General features: G+C 33.9%; 1 protein-coding gene across 5 annotated transcripts in view; it reads right to left on the bottom strand.

Moving 5' to 3' along the window:
• The window catches only part of LOC121670519 (sodium channel protein type 2 subunit alpha-like), a 70,600-nt gene that overhangs the window by 18,874 nt on the left and 32,485 nt on the right, over positions 1-19,241 (bottom strand). For all 5 annotated transcript variants that reach the window (XM_042040869.1, XM_042040870.1, XM_042040867.1 and 2 more), the window contains 7 exons: positions 18,583-18,930; positions 17,566-17,698; positions 14,812-15,050; positions 13,507-13,680; positions 11,909-12,265; positions 10,531-11,016; positions 504-624 (listed from right to left, as the gene is read on the bottom strand). In XM_042040869.1, coding sequence (XP_041896803.1) covers positions 504-624; positions 10,531-11,016; positions 11,909-12,265; positions 13,507-13,680; positions 14,812-15,050; positions 17,566-17,698; positions 18,583-18,930 — 1,858 coding nt within the window. The remainder of the gene's footprint in view (positions 1-503; positions 625-10,530; positions 11,017-11,908; positions 12,266-13,506; positions 13,681-14,811; positions 15,051-17,565; positions 17,699-18,582; positions 18,931-19,241) is intronic.

The raw sequence follows: 19,241 nt of genomic DNA on the forward strand, positions 1-19,241 counted from the left end.
TAATATTTTTTAAAATTAATCACTGAAATGCTGAATAGGATACCACATCACACAGGATGATGAATATCTGAATTTAGAACACTAATCTGGAGAGAAACTAGACAATAGTATACTTAATTATTATAGAAGTCAATCCAAGAAACACCAATATTTTTGACTGTTAGCATGTAACAGTTCCATTTGTTGATGGAGTCACATGAAAATTTATTTCTTCCAAATTTCAAGGGCCCTTTCAAATAGCTGAAAAGCATTTTAACAATAGAAAAGTTAAGGAAGTTTCTTTGTTACAAGATGTATGCAGTGGCCAGATATATGAAGTTACTCAAAGCCTAGGGAAACCTCGTTTTTTCATCTGATTTCCAGCATTCTGGGCTAAAAGTATCTTCTTTTGATTTTTGAGGTCATGAAGGTCCACCAGATTTGAAACACTCAAGAACCTAAATAAGCCTAGTAAAAATGTCATTTTAGTAATACATCTCTTAAGTCGATAGTTATTCTACAACCTTCGGTAAAACAGGCTTCTGGTTCAAGAGCTTCTTCACTTTCAATTTCTGCTTGCTCGCCCTCTCCAGGAGGAGCAATATCAACAGTGCTGCCTTCTGATGAGCTTGATGCATTTAGTTTCTGTAAGTAAAGTTCCACAGAACAATTTTTTCTCATTAGATACATATTCTGTAAAAAATGGTACCGAATCAAATCATGCCAATCTAACTTTTGAAGAATAGCAAACTTATAAGTATGCATCACCAAAAGTAAAACCATAGACATGTAAATGGTATAGTTCTGTTTCCCAGTTTATCTGCTCATAGGGAAGGACTAAATATAATTTGGCTACTAACCTGATCCATGTATATGACTGGTGAAATATTCTGAGTAGTATTAATACCGGAGAGCTTGCATGCACCACACTCTCAAGTTATTTCATTGTCTTTACTATTATGCTGGATTACATTGAAAACTTGTCTTAGTTTTCCTAGCAAAATGAGCTAACACAAATCTGCACATATATCTTCTTGTCCACTACATATGGTATTTTCACAAAAATACACATTATCTGGATTAAAAAGTTCTAAATTTAATGGCAAATTTTTGCACAATTTAACTTTTCAAGAAAGCACAAATTACCAGAGCTGAAACATCATCTTTGCATTCCGGTCTCCTGTGCTTATTGAGAGACCTCCAGATGTCCTTTTCATCCCAAATTTTTCTATCATTCTACTACTTTTTTTGTACAGTGAAATACTATAGTCCTTACTACAGTAAAAGCACTTCTAGATATGAAAACTGCAAGAACTGGAGAGTGATAGAAAATAACTCAAGTTAAGAAAATTTAAACTGAGTACATTAAAACTGTGATCACGTCATACAGTTTATCGGCCATACAGTTTATCAGTCACACAAGACTGCCCATAATTTTGCCCTTTTAAGAAAGCATATTTTGAAAGGAAAATCCTGCTAAAAATGCAAACAAAAAATTCAATAATTAGACATAGCATTTGTAATTTGTTTTCAGTTGACAGTACTGTTGTAATTTTTTTCTTCCATAATACTTTCTCTTTTATTGTGAAATAAGGCTTGTAATCAGAAAGCAACATTAAAGAAATCGTGGCAGTGAAATTCTTTTGATTTATCACATGTAGCAGTTGTACATAGGAATTTCAAAGGGGATGCAGAATGCACCTCTCACTTAAATACTTTAAATTGTACAGGTACTGATGTAACAAAAGGGCATTCTAGCACCGAGTAGATTTGTGCTTTTAGCTAAGCAGAACTGCTCATGTCCTTTGACCTTTGGAGGAAGGTCATGTTTAGAAAGTATGAAGACCTTTCTATACAATTTTGTTGAGAAAGTGCTTAATAGCAACTACTTTTCACATTTAGTTTTCAAGATAGTGACATTTTTAGAATATAAAAATCTCCTACTGTTCAGATTTTGCAACAAATAATAAACACAAACTTGTTTCTTGAAAGAGGCACTTCCATATATTTTCTTCTTCAGAGACACTGCTGAAAATTAAAACTAGTTATTTAACTCCTCAGTTAAAACTTAGTCTCTTCAGGAAAATGTATTGGCAGCTAAGAACTTTTTCTGCCAGAAATGAAGTAAATGGCACATACATCTTAATACAGCTTTTTAAGGAATTATTTCCTCATATTCAACTTTTACATGACATGAATTAAGTTTTAAACAAAAATCATGTTGAATGATGGATAATTTCAAGGATAATTTTCCAGAAGCTGCCTTTTGCACACACAGTATGTAGTGAATATAGGGTCACTCAGACCTCAGGTCCCATGGTTGTTACTGCATTGTGACCAAAAATATCATGTTTCACTTCTCATACTGCACTTCCTGTATGATTTCCAAAATTTATATATGTAAAATAGTTACAGCCATGTTGCCTCTAAATGGAAGAATTTTATTACTGGTCATGTAAGTCTGTGAGTCTGAGATAAAATACTGTGTAGCTCATTGTGAGAATATTTAAAATTTCACTTTCTCTATTACATTTACAACCAAAATACCCAGTAATGTACACTATATTAAACATTATTAGCATACCACCTTATTATCAACACATAAAGCTGTCTCTTTTTTAAAATTAATACTTGTGAATTAACTCTCTTACTACATATCATTGCAATACCAAGAAATAAGAAACCTTCCACTGAAATCATGGGCAGTTTCTTCATTAAATAAAACCCAAATATTGTAAAAATAATTATCTGTCACATTCAAGTTAGGAAAAGTAAAACTATTCATGGCCTGATCCATCATCATTAAATACATGACTGACTTAATAGTAGCAAGATAAAGGTTCATAGTAAACATCCATTATAAATCTGTGAGTGCAAATTAAAAGGCAGTCAAATTTTTAACTGCATTTTCCCATGTAAACTCTGCTGCAGATAGTTCATAGTTGCTAAAAGCCAAGTGGCAGAAGTACAGTTTGTAACCAGTACAAACCAAAACTACTATAATTCTTTTCAGTAATTTTCACATAAAGCATTCTCTTCATTATTTTTCATATAATCTCAAACAACTGCATTATTAAGAGAAAAACCTCATTAGTTAAAAAAACTCCTCTTCTTTGCTTGAAGACCCTAAATTAGGAAAGAACCAATACATTTTAAGTAAGGTGACGTTAATGATATTCTTTCTAGCAATAAAGCTAATAAAACTAATAGGAAGCTTGAGACACATGATGGATTAGCACAATCTTCTTATCAGCTCATAAATGTGATTATCAGCCTCTAGGACAGACCATGCCCTGTAAATATTTATTTGCATCTTCAATGATAACACATTTTCCTTTATAAGGAAACATTTGAAAGCAATTGCTTATGGTGCAGCATTCTCAAGGCCTGAATCAGCAAAACGACATGCTTGACTAGAGCAGCAGCCTGAGCAATACTGTGGAAATCACAGACAAAAATAAAAGAAATAATCAGACTACCTCAATGGGATTATATTTTTCTGAAAACAGTATTATAAATATTATTGTGTAGGATATAAAAGAAAAAATGCTTCATCACCCACCCAAATACTTGGTTAATGTATGTATAATCAGCCTCCATAATGTTCTTTCAGAGCAGTGCATCTCTTATCAACAGCTTCGATCATTAAAACAAGCTTTGACCAACAGCGTGTTAATGCGCCCATTTACAAGAAAATGCATTCACTTAAGACCCAGTCTTGCTCTCATTTGATTCTATTCTAGATTTCAACAAGAGCAAGAGCAGGCTACTGAAGTTTTAAGCTTTACAAACGGCTTCATGATTCAAGTGACAATAAAATAAAAGGATTCAGCCATTACAAATTGCCTTTAGTAATTCAGCCATGTGGTTTTATACTTTCAGTCTCGAAAGCTGCACTGTAACTGAGTGAAAAAATATAAAATAATGGAGATTGATGATTCCAAAGTGATTCTAAACTGACTTTAAATCTCAGATCTTATGATATTTGACTTTTATATAATATTAAGAATATAATTTTAAAATCTCTTTCCTTAGAGTCTTATTTGGTGTTTGAAGCATATCTTGGTTTAAAATTTAATTATTAAAATCTGAGAATTTTCAGAATACCCACCAATGTTAATTTTTTTGGCATCTCTGGGCAATTTAAACCAAAATATGATAAAGGTAGATCATGCTGCACTATAATCAAGGCTACAAAATGAACCACTTGGTGATCCTTTTGAAGCCAGTAAAACTCTGCCTGAAGGAAACAGTTTTCAATCCTGCTACAGGACTGAAATCTCAATCCCCCCAAAATTTTGATGCCTAGTTTTACTAGAATAATTTGACCTCCTTAGTTTCATGTAACTTTGGCTCCTGTGCAATATTTGCTGTTCCTATTCCTGAAGGCTCTGCCAATACTCATCAATGGAGGGCATGTTTGCCTATATTGAAAAACATTCCTAGGGTAAATAGGTATATGTGCATTTTATAAAAATTATGCTGACTACTGTGTAGTCTTGCTAATTCACACAAGTAAGTCCCCCAAATCATTTACGGAATGCTATTGTGAAACACATTCCAAATACCACTATTTATAAAGGCATTTAAGAAAAGAGGAGTTGTAAAATGTTTAGCTTTTCAGAGTTCTTTAAGGCAAGTTATTAGCTAAGTATAATTTTAGCAATTATAAGACTGTTTGCTCTTCTTCCAGTTTATAAAACTCAAGATATGCACTGTCCAAATGAATAGAGTGTAGTTTGTAGCATCTTGAAGATCTGCATTACAGTGCATTGCAGATTTAAAAGTGTAACTGTAATTTTTACACAAGTAGCTACTGTGATAATTCAAATATTATCCATTAAGGGGATGAAGTCGTGGCAGAAATTATTTCAAAATCACTTTACACATTTCACACATTTCATTAAATATTTACATTTATAAGGGCTGAATCAAAAAGGGTTGTTTTTATTTTTTAAAAACTATGCATGCTCCCTTTTTCTTTGGCTTCTTTAGCATAAAACATTCCAGTACTTTTATGATCCATACTTCAAAACCTGAAGAGCATGCAGGTATTGCTAAACACTGTATTTAAATATTCAGAAAAACCATTAGCCGAGTTAAAAAATACATGTTGGGTTTGCCAGTCCCACCTGACCATGCTGTGATGTGAATCCCATAACTCAGCAGAGAGCAGCTGTGCATGTTTCTACTCTTGCAATGGATAGGGAAGGTACATAGCTGAATAGCATGCAGGCCAGTCAAAATCCATTAAAAAGTGATTATATATATATATACATATATATGTATAACTTGCTTAGGTAACCTGTGTGAAAGTGGTGACACGTTGCTCTACCTGGTTAAAAAGCACCAGAGCTGCATTCTTGATTGCTCCAGCTTGGTTTTACCCCTGTGAGAAGTAAGAATGGTAGGTAGTGAAGTTCAAGACACAGGATCACTAGTTTTTCTCTTTTTGGAATCTCTAATTCAAACACGGCTTTAACACAATTAAAACATAATTATTAAATATTTTATTATTAGCTGGAAAAAGGGAAATACATACCACCTGAAATGTTAAACAAAGTTTTCTAAGAACTTGTTAGTTTATTTTAGAGAAATTAGAAATATAGAAGCTAGAACTACTAATCTGCACACAAAAATTGTGATTCATAAATAAAAATGGAATGAATAAAATTAACAAAGACATTATTAGCAGATTTGGAAACTATTACTGTATTTATATAGTCCTTAATGCTTATTAATGAAAATTTTAAGGGATTTTTTGTTTGTTTGTTTCATGTCCTAGTCTTCATTTAATTGACTATGTGATTATCTCTTTTATTTGAAAAATACGTATGTACAGGAAGCAAAATACTTTGAAGATGTATGTCTTCCCATTCCTCCTTCATCCTCTAATAATGGTAGAACTCCTAGATCTTGATGAAAATACACATCTTTAATTTCTGTTCAGTTTAAATGGGATGAATTATCATATTATGTAAATTTCTAGTTTAGATTTAGTATGCTATACACTTCTGAATCTCTCATCATTATATCATTGTTTCAAAAGAGGATTGTATTGGTGTCTGGACAGTGGAGCATCAATGTATCCAGAGATATGGTTTAAATCAGTAACCACAGGTAGTCCATTACTTAAATAATTTGTTACTTCTGAAGAAACCGCCCCAGAACTGGTCAGTTTTAGAAAAGATAATTTAGATTGTTGGACATTTTAAACATGATAAAACAATCATCCAACAAATTGATGAAATCCTGTGGAGTCTCTTTTGACTATTGTTAGAGCCAATGAAAATGCTTATCTTTTGGGAATGCAATAACTCTGTTCTTGTCTTTTTCACTTCATCTAGGCACAAAGGCCTTGGTGAAGCCAAACAGAAAACTGAACTTATTCATTGTTTTAAAAATTCAGTAGATTAGATGATGAAGGATATTTTTAATTTGATGAAAATCATCTGTTGTGATCATCAGAAGTCAATTGAGTAACCTCATTTCTCCAATCTGAATTTGTATGTACTTTACATACACTGTAGATAGAAAAGCTTTTGGAATTGTGAGTGATTGAGGCCTGTAGGTGTATGTATTTCTTTAGTTGTGAAATAAGCTTTCCATAACTGAGAAATATATTTGGAATTATTTTCCCATGTCAAAATGCAAAACTATATTTATAAAGTTGGCAATCAGCTATAATGAACAGTTGTTAAGGGGTATGTAATATACAATAGTTAGGAGTCTTATGTTAGGTAAGATTAACATAGTCCACTCATTTCACTATGGAAACAGCATCCACATGCTAACGTTAAAACCCACCCAATTATCCCCTTTAGCCGTTTCTAATTTTTTTATTGTCTTCAAAGTTAATGATCTTGAGTACCTTATTTTCAGAGCAGAAATCTGTTTCTTTTCTGATGATTATCTCATTGTTTTTGATTGTCTCATTGATTATCTCTCTTTTCTGATTATTAAAAAATTCTCCTTCAAAGTATCAATGAAATGTTCACTTCTTGCAGGTACTTTCAGCCAACTATTACTCTAAAGGAGTGAGTAACTTAATAATCTAACAAGTATTATCTTTCTGTTTCATCCAAAAAGAGATTTACTCAATTTTCTAGTGATATGTATTAGAAAGATCTTGTTTAGATCTGGAATTTGCAACCAGGTTCCAGAATAGATTCTGGCAGATTTGGGAAGTTATTAACTAGCAAATTAATTAGAAAGTCTTTCCATGAAAGGGGAGAAAAAAAAAAAAGAAAAAGAGCTGGCCTTCCAAAAGAAGCTTGGTGGCTAGAGTTACTTTCTACTATAGCATATCTGACAAAAAAAGAAAAATAGGAAATATTACAATTTCTTCCTCACTCACCCACAATTACAATATCTACCGTAACTACCTGCTCCTGGCATATTCCTCAGGGGAACACAGGCTATGCCCCACTTCTAGCATGACAGACTTCAAATAATCATTCTGCTCTTAAGCATCAGTGACAGTAAGACACCAGAAAAAAAAAAAAAGATTCATTTTACAGCTCCTGTGCAGCTCTAGCTTCCCACAGCTCTGTGGTTAAATAAAACATTGTTATAGGGGATACCTCCTGAGGGTGTTTTAAGTGCTAAGTACTGTCCCAGTTAAAGCAGGGAAATTTCTGCCCCATCTCTTACCCCTCCTTTTGCAGACCAGGCCTTCTAGCAGAAGTGTTTTCTCAGTGGGACCCCTTGAGAGGCAAAACAAAGCAAATGATGGTGTACTGTTCTAGAGAGGTAACTTAAATACTGCACCAGTGTACTCTTTATCTTCCTTAAAAGACAATCAGAAGGCAGCAAAAGATTCAACAGGACGGTTGACTTGGTAGGAGAAGATTGGGAATTTTCACAAATTCCTGTCACACGCCAGAACTTCCATTCATATATTCAGAAAGCTGGTGGATTTTTATACACACAATAAAATAACCCACTTTATTCTTTCCACAGAAATCATCCAGAAGGAATGGAATAAGGAATCCAGAGCAGAAAGTGCAATTAATATAGAATTCACAATTTTCAGGGTACTGCCTGATTAGACACTGTTCACAATATGCACACTTGCACTGTATGAATACATGTCAGACAGTTAAACAATAAACAGTTATGGGTGAGCAGAACTTGATGGAAGTTATTATTGCTCCAGTTTCCCAATGGTATTGACTACTATAGTCTATGGAAATACTGAAGCTGCACAAAGTCCTAAAGCTGTCTTAACCCCGTTGAAAATTTCTCCACAATTTCTTAATATAAATACCATCCATCATTTACTGCTGGATTTCCCACAGTCACCTGAAATTTTCAGTCAAATTGCTTATTAAGTGGTTTCTCTTCCTGAAGACATATGGATAAAAGTCCATTAAAAAAAAGGGCAAAATCCCTTTTGATTTATTACTGTCCAGAAACTTCAGGATGGCCTTAGAAGATAAAGGCACAATGCCTGAACCAGGCAAAGATGGGGTTAAACAGAGAGTTGACTTGTGAAAGTCACCTTGAAATTGGTATTTTCTCAGCACATCAAAAAGGGCTTTTACTCCACTTTCTTGGAGTGTACCTACATCACATATTCACCTGGAAGCAGTGGAGTTTCTGCCTTTGCATTGCATTTTGCTTTTTCCTCAGCTGTTCTCATAGACTATATGGCAGTACACTGTAAACGGAGCCATTCAATCTATCTTACAGAAGAAATAAACCAGTAATACCTATAGCACAACCAGTGACTTCCCTTGTAACACAGACCCACAGGCACTATGGCAGAGAAAGTGGACTGCCAGGGGATCACTAGCTAGGTATGGACGGGAACTTCCCAAGTTCCTTTATTGCTGAGGCTAACATGTCATGTAACCACAAATTCAGTATCTGTACAGCCCCTCCCAACTTCCTAATGCATACTACAAACCTTTTAAAAAGTAACATATTCAGGAAATTTTGAGGCTTGTAACTTGATGGAGTTAATAGGAAGGCACTCATAACTGTATTTATCAAAGCCACAATGAAAACAGAAAATATCTAGTAAAATGTCATTTTAAAAAGCATCAGAATATATGAAAAGACATAGAAGACTTTGCTAAAGGTTCATTGGAAATGAAAGCCAACTTTTATTAGATCAGCTTACATGAAAAATACTTAACTCTCAGACTCAGAATCGCTCTGAATGTTTTTGGTTTTTTTTTTATACTAGTTGATCTCTTAATTTACACTGCTTTACACTTCCTGTATCTCTTATATTCTACATTTACCATGGATAAGCACTCCTACTATACTGTCTTATACATTTGCATTGAAACTCTTTGTCTCATAACTGAGCAACTCAGATGATAGAATATCTCGTTCTTCATCCTACAATTCTTAGAGCAACATTCTTTGCAGCTGCAGATAAACACACACTCTTGATGTTCTTTAGCAAAAACCCCATACTATGATTAATTGGATCATGGCTATGCATTAATGTAATGTGGTGTAGTTTGATATTGCTGAGGAATACATCATTATTGCATATATGCCAGATATACAGCTATGATAAAGTCATGAATGCAGGGCTTATTTATAGGAGAGCTTTCTTCATGGTAAAGAAACCCTTTTGGATTAATGAGTTATTACACAACATCACAGCTTCTAATCTAATTGAAAACAAATTTATCCATGGTTCCTGATGTCTTAAATGACAAGGTTCCTAAATTTCTAATGGCACTGAATATAATTAGATTCTGCTAATGCCTTTATTAGCTTGTCATTGATTACTACCCCAATATATAAAGTTTTCCTTGTATACTATTAGCACCTGTACATGATCACTTCTGGTATTTGAGCCACTTAGCTTTTGAAACACATGGCATTGATTTTTTAGACCAACTTTTGTCACTTTGCACAATAATAACAACAGCATAAATCCTTCAAGTAAGCTGTTTCTGCATGCTTCTGTATTACAAGATCACTTTGCTCTCCAGTATAACTTGAGCTGCTGCTTTACCATGACATTCATTGGTACCTAGATTACTTTATTTCAGCCAGCCATAGTCTCTGAATGCAAAGTCTGTTCAAATATTACTCACAAAAATTTTTAGATAATCCAGAATATATTAGTGATCTGTGATGTCTCGGTGTTAATTTTTAGAACTACCCTAAATATTGAGAGAAATATTTTTTCTCCACTTATGTTTGCTTAGGTATGCAAAGCTGTACACTCCTTCATTGTTCCTTAGCCTTCTACCTTTATTCCATAAATTCTTATCATGGAGGTACTACAGAAAGAATGCTTTATCAAGTATGTACCAGTCCTAAAACCTCATAAAACTGTGAAAGAAATAATCACATTTAAAATCAAATATCTTCCAAATTTTAATAAACAAAATACTAAAAATGTAAACTCTAAGGATCTTCTACACTATACCATTATATAATTTTTTTCTTGAATTGTACTACATAAAATTCTAAAACATAAAATATAGGATATTAAAGTTTTTAAACAATTCTAAATATGTAATTAAATCATGTAAATGTATGACTACAGTTTAATAGTTAAGATACGAAAAATCCTACCTGTTTGCTTTCTTCCATATCAGATTCGCTGCTAAATTCTTCTGTATTTAAATTTTCAAAATCTGATTCTCCAAGTGCAATGGGCACTGTTACAGTGAGGCCTGGGTTGTTTATGAATGACATATAATCATTTTCATCAATTACGTATTTTTCCACACTGCTGCCTGTGCCTACACCACTGGTGGTTCCATTCCCGTCTTTAAGATAATTCAGATCTTTGCTTATTTCAACAGCAGTATGATTGGAAATGCAGCTGTCTTTCTTGTTGTTTAGCTCTTCAAGTGCTTTGATTTCCTCTAAAGATTTCTGCTTTCTAACGAAGGCTTTTCGGATGAACTCCTGTATCTTTTTTTTAACAAAATCTATGCCTTTCTGAATCCTTGCCACAGCAATCTGGAGATTGTTCATTTCATTATCATCGTCTGTAGCAGCAAGGTTGTCTGAACTAAATGAGCTCAGCAGCAAGGCCAGAAATAGGTTCAATACCTAAAAGATGAGAGAATACAGCTATATAGTAAATACATACATATCAGAAGTGTTAAATTTGGCAGTGCTAGGTTAACAGTTGTACTTGATGATCTCAAAGGCCTTTTCCAATGTAAATAGTTCTATGATTCTAAAAAAAGCAGTAGAGCAGGTTGTGGATCATAAATAACTTTTTGGGGCTCTGCACATTTTTGCTGAAAAAATGTCAAGATTGCAAGGTCATGTAAATAACTAGGATACAAATATTTTGAATTCTATTTTATAAAAATTTAAGTCATGTTAAAAATATCACTAAAGGAAGAGAATTTTGACAGGAAATTTTGACTGCAAATTTTAACGGTAAAAGAAACTTAAAAATAAAGTAAAAGTGTAAATGGTTCATTCCTTTTATAAGACTTATGTCTAGGAAGTTCTCACCAATTCAATATTTATCAATTGAAATTTTGCATTTTAACTTGTCAGCTTGAATTTAAATTTTTTTATACAGGTTTCTTGTACAATCTTGAGTTAGAAGTTTTCAAACACCTTTTTAGGCTGGACGGCAAATCCCTCTGGGTTTCATTTTTGTTTTTTTACACGTAAACAATCCAAAAAGTTCAGTACTAAAAATTAAACAGCAGCTCTAAATTAGCTGCAGCACTCCCATGACAGGATGTTGGATTTGACATTTTAGTTTCCTTCTAAATGCTTGTACCCATAGTAAGAGTACTTCAGGGGATAGAAATGTGTGAAAAAGAGGAAAATGCAATCATCGTATGTTTTTACCCAAAATTTAGCCCATTCAGATTAATTTTTTAATTCTAAACAGAAGGATGACAAACATTTTCATTGCCTAGCTGTGAGTCCTGTACATCTGCATCAGAGTTAATGTTCAAAAATGTTCATCACGTACCACTAGGTTTCCAATCACCATGACCAGCATGAAAACAATAAGGCACATGGTTTGGCCAGCAACCTCCATGCAGTCCCACATCGTTTCTATCCATTCTCCACACAGCACTCGGAATACAATCAGGAAAGAGTGGAAAAAGTCGTGCATGTGCCAGCGAGGAAGTTCACAGTCACTGGAGATCTTACAGACACATTCCTTGTAGCTTTTGCCAAACAGCTGCATCCCAACCACAGCGAAAATGAACACAATGATGGCCAGCACCAGGGTCAGATTCCCCAGAGCCCCCACTGAGTTGCCAATAATCTTAATCAGCATATTTAGAGTTGGCCAAGATTTTGCCAATTTGAAAACTCGAAGCTGCAAAACAAAAATGCAGATGAACTATTAGTGTTAGTTACAAAAGAGAAGCTAGGTTCAAGCTGGCTAGCAGAGCATACCAATTTCTGTATTAATTTGTTCTTCAGTAGTACCACATTATTATTTTAACGGGAAGCAGGGAACATGGAGAAGTTGTCAAAAATGCATTGTTTATCATTTGATTTCAGTCATGCACATAGTAAAAAAAAGTCATAATTTGTGGTTTTTTTGACATTTTATTTTACTATTTTTAAACGTCCACTTACAGATGATTCCTGAATTCTTAGAGACATTTTAGACGCTTCTACTCTTTTCATCACTGTGACTACACCCTCTTTGTTGGCTTGGTTCCACATTTCCCTCAGCACCACATTAAGCCTTCCATGCTTAGATAGAGGCCAATTTTTTAAGCAAAATCTTGATCTTGATATTATGATGTCCATTCAAATCATAAACACTAACTTAAAAATAATATTCATTACTCAAACTATGTTATGTGAAGTTGGATACCATTGCAAGTAGTGCTAAATAAGTCACTCCTTCCTGCTCTATGTATTAGGAGATAAGGTTTTCAACCAGTGTGATGACTATTGGTAATAAAGACTTTTAAATCATTAATCTTGGGCCTCTAGGAAACACATCTATAAACTAGTTTGTGCACAATACTAATTGCTATTAAAAATACGTTTCTATTAAAAGCTCAATAATATTTCAATTTAAATGTTATCTTAAAGTCAGCTTGTTACAACTGTTATATGTAATGGTGTGACTACAAGTTTATTGTTGGTGCCCATTAAAATAAATGTGAAGAGAGGATCTGCTTAAGTTCACAAGTAACACAAAGTAATGTTCACAATATAAAGACTAAAAATGCTATGAATCTATATGCTGGTGACAATATGTATGTTTTTACAGATATTCAGCTTTGATGATTCTTAATGAAATCAGTGTAAAGACTTAGAAAATTCTTAAAGGTAGCAGTTAGTCTTATGTTGGCAAAGTATATCAGTTGGATAGATCAATAGGATAATTTGATACTAAAAGGTATCAAACACCTTAAATTTGTACTTACCAAACATAGCTTGCAAATTAGGCACATAAGAAAAATAATGTGAGCCATTGAAGTATACAATACATATTTCCAAAATATGGTAATTATTACAGGCACCAGCACTTTTTACTTTTTTTTTTTTTTTGAGTGAGATAATGGCATGCAAATATTTAATTCACAAGGTATTTACCAATCTGAATGACCGAAGAACAGATAATCCTTCAACATTTGCAAGACCAAGCTCCATTAAACTAAGGCTAACGATAATACCATCAAAAATATTCCAGCCTTCTTGGAAATAATAATAAGGATCCATGGCAATAATCTTTAGTACCATTTCTGCTGTAAATATCCCAGTGAATACCTAAAACAAAACATAATGAATGGTTATGAGAAATTTATATACCTGAGGAATTTTTTTTAATCCAGTGAGTTCTCTCACCTGTTATTATAAAAAACAGCTGATTGCTATCTCCAAATGGCATCTAAGTATTTCTAAACACTGAAAACAAGTAACTAAATCAGGATATATAGTAGGACAGAGGTTTGGTAAACCTATAAAAAGCTATTGACCAGTCAGCAGTTCAGCTCCCTGGTATGTGCTGGACTATCCATCCAGGAGATGATGTGATGTCACCTGGTGTTTTAAGTCCTGTTTGATGCAGATGGTTCCAGTAAAGTAAAACAAGACTTGACAGCAAGATTTTCCTAGCTTACAGTCTAAAAGTTTTACTCTCTAATGTCAGACTCTCTAAGCATAGACCCTCTGAAGTCTGTCTTGTAGACAAGGGAAGTTGGAGTTTCTTGTACCGGGCTTTTTCTAAGAATAAAGAAGTTTCACACATAGTTACCATGCTGTGTGACAGCTATTTCCTTTAGGAAAGTGAATTTCAGGGTGATAATGTGATGTGAATTATCTCCAAGTGCCAAATGTGAAATTATCAATGCTTTTTAGTGTTTTTAAATCCAGAATTTAACTCAAAACTTTCTTGAACTGTGTAGTGATCAGTTGTTTGTGCAGCGCAACAAAGAAGTTTGGGAGCGTGCCTTTTTTATAAAGGTATTTTCACTGTAGTGTAACTGAAAAAAATTCCAAGAGAAATTCTGACATTGAATATTTCATCAATTTTGTATGGAAGAAAAATATTTTCTGTGATGTAATATCAGTATCATGGTAAAAATTGCATAATCTACCTTAACATTGGAAAGAAAAAACCCAAGGTAGACATCAACAAGTCTGGCATTCCAGTGAAAGACTGCACTTCCATCTATATTCAGTTATTTCATTATAGTAGTTAGAAAACAAGATTCATGAAAGACAAAGGCTTCAGTAAAAAAATCACTTTACCTGTGAAAATCATATGTACCATTTCTAAATTGATTATAAAAAGACATTTTTGGAATAGATTTAAAACAAATTCAATGCATTTATACATGTCTTCTTTTAGAAAAGGGTATTTTTACATCAAAAAGTAGTGCATGACAAACTACTTACCAGGTTCCCCACAGAAAGGACACTGCTAAACTGTTCTGTCATTGGGTAATGTTCCATGGCCATAAACAAGGTGTTTAAAACAATGCAAATAGTTATAGCAAGATCAACAAATGGATCCATCACAACTAAATTGACGACATGCTTTACTTTTAACCATGGACTCCAGCAATCCCAGATCAAGAAAGTATTTGCAAATCTGTACCAGCATGGTGGGCATTTCTGTCTGGATTCTTCAAGCTCTGAAAAGAAAAAATAGAAAAAATGAATATTACAAATTTATCTTCTGGAAGTTCTTGCTTTAAAATATGGAAAAAGATTATATCAATCAAATAAACAGCTCTCACTAACATGAGATTTCCCTCACCCATGTGCAGCCACCTTAAAGTAAGGCATCTACTTTATTTAAGATCCTCTACAACCAATGGACAGTGAAGTCAGAGTAAATCATCTGAGACAACTGTCTAAAGAGAGAAATGTATTTGTCTTTCCCATGACAGTAGGGAGAATCTAGAGAGTTAGTTTAGGTTACTTGACTTGCTTACAGCAGATATCTTAATTATAGATATTAAAAGCCAACATGATTCACTCGTCAGTGAGCTGCTATATATAATTGGTATAAGCTTCATAAAGGATTCACATTTTTTCTAGTATGTACAAAACATGAGTACATATTTTGATTTGAGATACTAAAAGTGTTATGTTTGCTACTACACTGAACCACTACAATATCAGATAAATGATCTGTAATGCATACCTATAATTTCTTATTTGAATGGCTATTTTTAATGTATTGCATGCCTGCTTTCTTATTTGTAAATTATTATTTAATTTGGTTTGAAAATGTCTTGTACAGTTGCAGCGTCTATCAACTGAGAAACAGAACAACATATATCTGTATTAGGAGAACAACTCTGTTTAGCAACTGCTTTAAATTAGAATCTTTGGAAACTATTTTTTCTTCCATTTCACTGTCAATATTGTCAAAGTTACAGAAGAAGAGTAACTTCTTCTAAGTTAATAATAGCAAGAATGAATGTCTGATGTGATGGAATGTTTGAGGACAGCGTAGAAGGAAGATTGATGATTGCTTAAGTGAGAAATACTAAGACTACAAAATATGTAAGAAATGTCCACAACAGTTTTGATAAAATTTCCGCGTAGTGCCATCAACTCAACTTGGAAATTTCCCATTTTTCAGGCATCCCTTAGAGCACAGAGAGATGTCCATCATCATGACACTTATGGATGATTTTGCTACAATAGCTGTTCCACAGATTTGCTAATAAGGATTTACTGCAAAAATCTACTTTGAAGACCAGTCAATTGATTTTTGCCTCTAATATTGTCTTATATGGGTGGAAGTTAAAAGCTTTCAAACTACTGAAATAAACAAGTTCTCCAGGCAGAAAAGGATATCATAAGTAGCTAAAGCTTTCTATAGTCTTTATAAACCACAACAAAGACAGTACTTCAGAAGGAATATATGGATTGGGTGGTATAATCACATTTCTGAACATGCAACTCAGAATGATGAAAGGCAGGACAGGACTGGCCTTGGACAAAAGTGACCACTCATACTGGATGCTGAGTTGACACAGAAGACTCCGTTGCTGTGCTTAGCAATTTCTGAAATGGTGGAAACCAGACATGGGTAAGGAGGTGACTATCAGGACAGTTTTGTTTACATTGACATGTTTTTTTCTGGTCAGGAGAGTGGAAGGACAAACTATTTAACTAGAGGAAGAATGCAGCACTCTCTAAGGCGATATCCTGTTTACAGAGAGGAGAACCAAGATTTAAGAGGTACCAACAGCTCACACTTGCACTAAAGTAGGACGACATACTCATGAAGATACACGTTTGTGAGAACAGGTTTTTTTTAGAAGAAAATAGATGATATAAACCTTACATTTCTTACTACAATTAGTTTGCGATCTCTTTGTTTATCTGAGAGCAAAGGGCTTCAGAACTCACTTTAAAATTATATTTCAATACTGGCTTAGTAACACTGCAATGTTTCTTGGTAATTTCTTGTCTTTTTAGAATATATGTTGAATCTGCAAGGTTGGTCACTGTAACACCTGCCACACTTTGCCAGTATCCAGTAGATAGATACTGCAAGCTTATAAAAATAATGGCATATATATGAAGAGTGAGCATACTCAGTTTCCATTAAATAGGAAAAAAAAAATCCCAAGAAGTATGCTTTTCCATATAGAAAATACAATATTTTTTTATCTTTGATAACTCCAAAAATTTAAGAAATACTTAAGACACTTTTTGGGCAGTGGCATGGGTTGATTACATTTGGGGTTTTTTTCCTTTATATTTCTCATTCCAATTTCCTATTGTCTATCCTTGGATTTAAAGCCCAAGGGAAATGACTGCTCTAGTACATCACTGTCTTTATAGTGGCAATTCCTGGGTTATCTTAATTGATTTTTCCTGCTGATGTCTAATGGAAAAAGAAATCCCTATATTTTCTGTTTGAGGCTCTGGCATCCCCCTAGCTACCATTATTTGTTAGTCCACTTAGTAGAGTAATATTTTGGAAGGTGCTATGAAAAATAAATGGTTAAGCATTTAGATTGTGTAAATGACCTTAGAAGTGCTCAAAAGCCTTTTGTATCTGATATTCAGACACTCCACATGTCCAGTTTTACATTTACAAAGCAAATTATGTAAATAATTTCTCTGTACATGTAGTTAGCAGAACTTCACTGAACTGCCTGTCAGATAAAATGCATCAAATACCTTCCATTGTATTTGTAAGTATGCTGGCTATGCTCATTGCTCTTTGTCTTGCAGCAGACTCTTCCAGCATTTCCATGGAAATTTGATATGAACTCAGTCTTCTTTTCCTTATTTCTGTTTCAGTAGTGGTGCCCTGTAAATGAAATACTGAGGAATTAGACCATACTTTTCAACAGCCAACTAACAGTATTTACTGCATAAATATTGTAGTGATAATCAAAATCATCTTTGTGCAATGTAATATACTTTTCTTACACACTGAATGTTTCTGTTCTTGTCAGGATTTCTTTCTTCTTTATTGGTGAACTCAGTGGGAATTTTGTACAGTGTAGCGAATCACCTGAAGGACCCAATACCAACACAATGTGGGACTGGAGGTGGTTCACATTTAAATGACTGGCTGAACAAAATTTTTGCTAGGTACCTTCTTGATAGTGATGATAATAATAATACTAATATATAAAATACTGTGTATGGGCAAGGCTTGCTTATTTGAATGTTTGAAAGAACATCTTAGCTTACAGAAGTTTGAAACTGAGGCTGAAATGTTATGTAATTGGAAAGATATTTAGGAATGGTACATGTTTTTCTCATGAAAAGCGTGAGACAAAATTCCTCGAGAAAAAATTCAGAAAGGGTTATTTCTAGTAACTATCATGGGAGTAGTAACCACCTTCTGTTTAATTTTATAGGAGTTTTCCTATACATATTTCCATGCTATAGCTTTGTTTATATATTGAATGTCTACCTTTGTTGAAACAAAACTATATACAAATTATCAAATTCAATTAATCTTCTTTTTTTTCCATGTGCAGATCTCTTGCTGAAAGCAAGAATATATTACTTTACTAAGCCTTAGACATAGGAGGTTGAGGACTTTTTTCCTTTATGTTCTCTTGTTTAGAAACTATTGCAAATTATTTCTTTAAGAAATTATAAGGAATGCAGAGATGAGGAACAAGAGAAAATTCTGTGCCTGAACCAAACTGCAATAATTACTGATTTACTTATAATTACCTCTGGTATAAGCTGATCAGTAGGTGAAGTTAGAGCTGAAGGTCCTCCAACCAAGGAAACCACTCCATTGCAATCCACAGTGCTGTGCATCTTCCCATTTACTGGAAGGGCTGGTATCATTCTAGATGACACACTCGCCTGACTAATGTTACTGTTGCGCCTTTCTCCATGTCGATTTGGGACAAAGAGAGAATCTCTTCTGCTCTCATTGTCTTCAAGAGTGCTGTGCTCATCATCAGCAAAATCATTTTCAGATCCTATATCCTTTGCATGACCTCTGAAACTGAAAATGCTGGTTTTGCTGTTGCGCCTCGGTGAGAACAGAGAACCACGAATGCTTAACAAAGACTGTAAAAGATTTAAAACAAACCAAACAAAACAGCATTAGAACTGAAGTTGTAAGTTCTTGGCTTTTCAAAGAACAATTACAGTGCTGGAGGAAGGATAGTCATTTTATTATAAGTGTGTCAATTAGGGGAATGTGTTCACCAGGGGACCTGAAGTAGAGGGGAAAATTCTTTTAAGGTAATGTAGCAGGACTAAGGAAAAGTTGTGCAGAAGACATAAGCAAGGTTGAAGAGTTCTGAGTGAAGACGGTGCATAGAGCTGGTAGGGACTGTGCTGGAGACAGTTTTCAATATCACTATCAAGGTTTTGCA

This window comes from Corvus kubaryi, unplaced genomic scaffold, assembly GCF_017639235.1.
Source record: "Corvus kubaryi isolate FWS band 111438036 unplaced genomic scaffold, C.kubaryi_AGA036_p1.0 37396, whole genome shotgun sequence".
NCBI lineage: Eukaryota > Metazoa > Chordata > Aves > Passeriformes > Corvidae > Corvus > Corvus kubaryi.